The 6,542-nt window shown below is 43.1% G+C and overlaps 1 protein-coding gene across 1 annotated transcript; it reads left to right on the top strand.

Annotated features, from left to right (window-relative positions):
- Positions 1-483: 483 nt before the first annotated feature.
- Positions 484-2,025, top strand: LOC123405116 (AT-hook motif nuclear-localized protein 23-like). The gene has a single exon (XM_045098944.1). The coding sequence runs from the start codon at positions 841-843 to the stop codon at positions 1,807-1,809; it is 969 nt and encodes a 322-aa protein (XP_044954879.1). The 5' UTR covers positions 484-840; the 3' UTR covers positions 1,810-2,025.
- Positions 2,026-6,542: the final 4,517 nt, after the last annotated feature.

The following is a 6,542-nucleotide window of genomic DNA, read 5'->3' as shown; positions in this document are numbered from 1 at the left end:
CTAGTATCATAGGTGATCTCATTTATTGACATGCATGACACATAGTAGCATAACATTTAACATGTTACGTTATCTACCTATGTTACGGTATCTACCTATGTTACTGTAATCTTCTCTCTCTTCTTTAATTATTTGCTACATTACCATGTTTGCTAGTCCCAAGACTATCTTACTAGATATGATACACCCACTATGACCAGCCTTACTACCATTATGGACAGCCTTAAATAAGATAAGGCAAAGCTTTTTTTTTTAAGCTCTCTTTCCTTCATCTCATCATTTATCTTACGTGGTACTATTAAGATAACATCATTGTACATGTCCTAAGTTGCATGTCGAAATATGGAGGTCGTCGCAAAATAAAAATTGTGTTGGGCCCGTATACGAGACCTCATCGGGACGAATTTTTATCTCGATCCATTGACGGTTATTTCCGTGGAGAGGTTTGCTATACAACCGCCCCTATATTTCATGAAATAAAATGGAGGGGAGGAGACAATCATGTAGTATAGCTTAGCTAGATCCCTAACAGAAGGCCTGGAAGTGGAAGGGAAAAGGAAAAGCCAGGGAAGAAGATGCCAGCCAGCCAAGTACTTGCAGCAGTACTACTACTCCACTGATAGTCTCAGGCAGCGGTAGGGCAGCTCTTTCCCCTTCTATATTCTCCCAATCAACCCCCACAGAGAAAAAGTGGGCAGGAAAAGCAGCCGCGAGGTAGAGAAAGAGAAAGGAAGAAACATCATCTCCACTCAGAGCCAGCAGTGCTCTTCTCTCAAGGCCTGAAGCTAGCTAGCTAGCTCTAACAACGGTGTGTGTGTGAGAGAGAGAGAGAGAGGAGAGATGGCGTGGTGGGCAGGGAGCATGGGCGGCTTGGATCTCCGCAACCACCTGGCGCAGTTCGGCGGCCCGGCCGCCGGCGGTGCCATGGGCGGCGCCGAGCAGGCCCCGACCACACCGAACAGCAGCGGGAGCAACAACCATGACGAGTCATCCGGCGCAGCGCAGGATTCCCCCACCGCTGGCGCGGGCGACAACTCCCCTAACCCCAACGCCGCCATCTCAGGCTCAGGCCCGTCTGGAGGAGGCAGCGGCGGCGGCGGGGGGTCGTCGTCGGGCAGGCGGCCGCGAGGGAGGCCAGCGGGATCCAAGAACAAGCCCAAGCCGCCGATCATCATCACGCGGGAGAGCCCCAACACGCTGCGGTCGCACGTGCTGGAGATCGCCAGCGGCGCCGACATCATGGAGGCCGTGGCCACCTTCGCGCGCCGGCGGCAGCGCGGGGTCTCCGTGCTCTCCGGCAGCGGCGTCGTCGGCAACGTCACCCTGCGCCAGCCCGCGGCGCCGCCCGGCTCTGTCGTCACGCTCCACGGCCGTTTCGAGATCCTCTCCCTCTCCGGCGCCTTCCTCCCATCGCCGTGCCCGCCGGGGGCCACTGGCCTCGCCGTCTACCTCGCCGGCGGGCAGGGCCAGGTCGTGGGCGGCACGGTCATCGGGGAGCTCGTCGCGTCTGGCCCTGTCATGGTCGTCGCGGCCACCTTCTCCAACGCCACCTACGAGCGCCTCCCGCTCGCCGAGGAAGAGCCTGGCGAGGCGGCCGTGGCGGCCACCGGATCCGACGGGATGCAGTTGCCGGATGTACCGGCGCCGGGAGGAAACGGCGGGATGGGTGCGGCCGTCGGCGTGCCCGGACTGACAGACCCATCGTCGATGCCATTCTACAACCTACCGCCCAACCTCATGCCTAATGGAGGCGGTCAGATGCCACACGATGTGTTTGGCTCCTTCCGGCCGCCACCACCGGCGTTCTAGCTATAGCTAGCCAGCCAGCGAGGTGTCTCGTCTCTCGATCGACCCCCCTCTTTTTCTCTTGCTCCTTTCTTCTTTCTTTCCAACTTCACATATCACTGTTGTGATCTCTCTCCTTATTTTGATTTAGGTGCTATACTGTTTAATTATTAGTTAGCTTTGAGTGTTTGCCAGTGCGCTTAATTACTCGTGGATCAAGGAGAAATTGCATTTTCTTTATCTCGTCGTGACTCGTGAGCACAGTTTTGGATCGCATTAGCTAGCACCGATGTAGCGTTTAGCATCATGTATAATTTAGCGTCTTCAAAGGCATTATTTCACATAGCTTCAATTTAGCATGTTTTGAGCTTGCCACTATTTGTCATTGCTCGCTATTTAAAACTTTGATTATCAGAATGCTGATCTATCTTATGGTGTAGACCATGTGCAATTCGTGTTTTTTCTCTTGACTTTTTTTCTCGCCAAAACCGGGTGAATGGATGAGAGGAACCCGGTTTCTTCTCGCATAGCGTCTTCGCCCCCTATATCTGTCATGTTCATCTCTCCTTCAAACCATGCCACCCATTTGTTCTTTCAGATATCACATGATATGATGACGCATGGGCGTGATCGCCAATGATCATCAAGACAGGAGACGTGGTTGGTACACAGATTTCTTGCCCTCCAATGTTTGATCCTGTAGCTTAGTTTTTCTCGTTGGTTATGTTGTTTGGCTAGGGACAGATTTTTTTTGTGTTGGACGGATTATTTTAGTGGACTAGCTATGCACAGGAGTGTGCGGAAGCTTTTTATTCATATGTCAAAACCATAAGTTGGTCACCAAATCTTATGAATTTCACCGCCTACCTTAACTTGTTTGATATTAAAGTATTTGTTGTTGATGCTGTTAACGGATTGTTTTAGTCTATGTATCAGGGTGTGAGACAGTGGTTTAGGACAGAACATCTTTTATTAGTAAGTTAAGTTTTGTTAGCTTCCTCATTAGGACCCGGATGCGACGACAATAGCCTAATAGCCTATCAATAGTTGAAATACTCCATTCGTTACTAAATAATTGTAGTTGAATAGAACTAGTCAAATAATTATAGTTGAAGAAACTAGACTAGTTCTTCTGAACTACAATTATTTAGGAGGGGAGGGCCTAAATGATTAGGCGCACTTTACTGCACCCGGAAACATGTAGATGTACGTTTGACATGCATTAAGGAACTGATACCACAGTAGAACGGAGACATGGAGCAGACCAAATTCTACCCGTAGCTCACTGAGAGGCCAATGTTGATATAACTGATGTGTATAATAAACATATACAAGGAAATAATGTGTACTGTTGATATATCAGTACTTCAAAACCTAGGTGGACCAGTGTGCTACTGCCAAATGATTTGTAGATAACAAAATAACCAACATATAAATAGAGCATCAGCATAAGAAATCTGCAAGCAGCAGCTAAAACATTTGTTCAGTCTGTACTGAAATAAACACTACCACATAGCAAGCTTTATTAAGACCTCACACTATGAAATACAAGTCACTTTCTACAACTCTATTACAGTCTTTCGTTTTCCTTAGGCAATTAGACATGCTAGTATTAGAGAAGTTAAGAGAAGTGAATGGAATATATTCTGAACATAGTGACAGTGAACAACAACCTCCCCAGTTCTAGTTGCGATGAATCTTCCGACGATATCTGATTTCCAATTTCTAATTTTAGGTCGGTGAAAGAGATTATACACGTGCAAATCCAAAAAATGTTAAATAGTAAGTTATATATTGAATGGTATGTCAAAACAACCATTAAGACATTATATTCTTGTCTTTCTTATGCACAGAGGAATTAAAACAACAACATTTTATGGCCTGGTCGGAATATGTTATTCCCATCACACCGGAATTCCTTGGTGGTTTAATAATTTATGAGTGAATTGTTGTTAGTATAAGTTAGCAGCCACCTATTCCCATTTTCATAAGTTGTATAGCATAAAAATGGCAATATTTGCCAATCTACCAGAGGTCTTTTTGTCTTTCTGTAATCATGATGGCAGGTATAATAATCTGAAATCCGATTGTATGAAGCTTAAAACATTTGAGATGGTCCACTTACATGCACCAAAGGCAAGTGCAAAGCGGCGAAGATGAAGAGAAACAACATAAATTACCTATGTGGTATTTGAGATGTGGCGACAAGGTAGACTGTAAACAAAAACAACCAAAACTGAAGCTAATAATTTCTAATGCAAAAAATGACACTCATTTTGATGCATGATCGAGAGAAAAAAGTTGTTATGGTGATAAAGATGGGATTAACAGTTCCCCATGTTAAATGAGATAACTACCATCACATCTAGGCTGAAAACAAAAAGAAGATTCTGGTTATTAACTACATCAGCCTTTTTCTACACTGCATAAGGCCTAAGGGGGTGTTTGTTTTCAGGGATTTTTTGTTATATGGACTAAAAAAAATCTCTTTTAGTCCTGTGTGAAACAATCAGGAGGGACTTTTAGGGACTAAAAGAGGGTATTTAAGACTAAAGGAAAATGTCTCCATGGAAGGGGTTTTTTGGAACTTTTTGACACTTTTTTCAACAGTGCCCCTACTTTTAGCATGTCATTTAATAACTTCTAGTACACTACTAGGGATAACATGGTCTTTTTGCATGTCATTTAATGATCTCTAGTCCCTGTTAAGTCCATGAAAACAAACGGGTAGGGACTAGCGATTTTTTAGTTGGGACTAAAAAAAGCCCTGGGACTTCTGAAACAAACAGGGACTAAGTACTTGTACACTAGTGCTCTTGTCTTGATGCTTTGCTCCTCGTATACTGTCTATAGTTATAGCTTCAACCAGCCTTTATAATACTACGATTGCCTATAACAGAAATAACAAGGGCCCAAAGCCTACAAGGTTTCAGAAAATAATCTTTCGACTTGAGCAAAGAAACCTCATTAATAATTTTACTAAAACCTATGTATGTTGGTTCACAAAGAGGCTTCATTTTTAGCGACATCAAAATAGTAGATGCAGCAGAACTGTTGTGATGGGTGCTACACTGAAAATTGACACTTCCAAAATAGACTTCTAAGACTCAAAATTAGCATTGTTCTCATAACAAACCATTGCTACGTAGCAATTGTACAGAGCACAATCATGTTCATAGTTTTAATCAGGAAAGTAACATCTGTTAGAATTTGCGGCAGCGGCCTTCGGAATTGCCCGAGAGGTGGCAACAGTATGGCCTACCGGTGATCTACTTCTTCAGACTCCCATTGGGTAGATACACAAATCAAATTAGCAACCAATATCCTAGATCTGTCATGTCAAACTTTCCCTCGCAGCCGTGGTCATTTCCATTGCCTTGGCACAAATATCCCAGAAAATGTGCTATATTATGTGACTCGCCTTCATCACGCACTGAACCTCTCTATGGAATTTACTAAATCGTGCATTCTTGTCAGCTCCTTCACTGCTGGCCTTCCTTTTCCGACCATTCTTTGTGGACAGACCATACAGTGTCAGCATTTGATAGTTTAGTCATGTATCTATTATGTTTACCAGTAACTGATTAGAAAGCTCCATTGAAGTTGCATGCAATCTATACCTACTAATAAAAGAAATAGATATTCTTTGTCCGTCAAACTATTTTTTAGAAAAATCCCTCAAGTTCTGGTCATCAACCAGCAGTATTAATTTATTTTCAAAAATCCATATCTTTTGAACCTTAACTCTAAATTTAACATGTCATATATGAAATTAGATTAGATAAATATATAGAATCTAAATATGATATTATTTAACCTGTTAACCTTTGAAAAATGATATCTATGATGAAATCTTAATCAACATCGTATGACCGGTCTTTCTTTCATATCGGTGTCGATCCGAATTGACAATGAACAATTTGGCAAAACTAAGACGAGGAATCAAAAAATGTCTATAACCATGCATGCACACCTTAGAAAAATCTCACAAAAAATAGTTTTACCATCCTATATCAAAAGGAAGACGTATTAAGATTGACAACATTCAGACGTATTGCGATGGTATAAACACTAAAGCCACCATAGACGAGAGTAGAAAGAAGGATAAATAAAAAGGCATATGGAATGGCATGTGTTGAAATAAAAGATATGGACCTCTTAAAATCTTGAGTCATGCTTATTAGGTTAGGAAGTGTGTTTTTTTCTACCCATTGCAACGCACGGGTTCATTTGCTAGTCACTTATAAACCACTGCAAATCCGCATATACCGATTTCAGGAGCGGGACAAAAATGATTTGTGAAGTCTTCTAGAAGTAAAAACAGTAAAGGCGTCAGCATTGCATTTTCATCAAGAAGCATCACGCATCCCAAGAACGTTATGTCTACTGCTAGACTTGAAATCCATCCACAAGCACTGCAAAGAAAAACGCAAAACATGATCAGCGTGAAAGTGAAGTTTTCTTCATCTCACCGCCTCGCATAGAATGCAACTAGAAAAATGATGAAACAAAAAAGGAAAAGTCAATAAGTTCCTCTTTTTTAAACGAAGGCAAACAATTTGCCTCATCCATTAACTAAGAATTAGACAGTTGTTTGATTAATTACTGGAAATCGTGCGAAAACCGTCACAATCCGCCAAGCAGCATAGCCAAGATACCCCCCACACACACCCCACTCCAAAGAAAGCTTCATCGAGGTAGCACATTGAGGTCATCGTCATCACATCTCCCAAACAAGCATGACTCCTACTTCACTA

The sequence above is a fragment of the Hordeum vulgare genome, chromosome 1H (genome assembly GCF_904849725.1).
Source record: "Hordeum vulgare subsp. vulgare chromosome 1H, MorexV3_pseudomolecules_assembly, whole genome shotgun sequence".
NCBI classification, from domain to species: domain Eukaryota; kingdom Viridiplantae; phylum Streptophyta; class Magnoliopsida; order Poales; family Poaceae; genus Hordeum; species Hordeum vulgare.
The sequence above is the reverse complement of the archived record's forward strand: the minus strand, read 5'-3'. Positions and strand labels throughout refer to the sequence as shown.

Excerpts from the sequence above, each read along its gene's own strand:
- LOC123405116 (XM_045098944.1), top strand. The coding sequence starts at position 841 with ATGGCGTGGTGGGCAGGGAGCATGGGCGGCTTGGATCTCCGCAACCAC.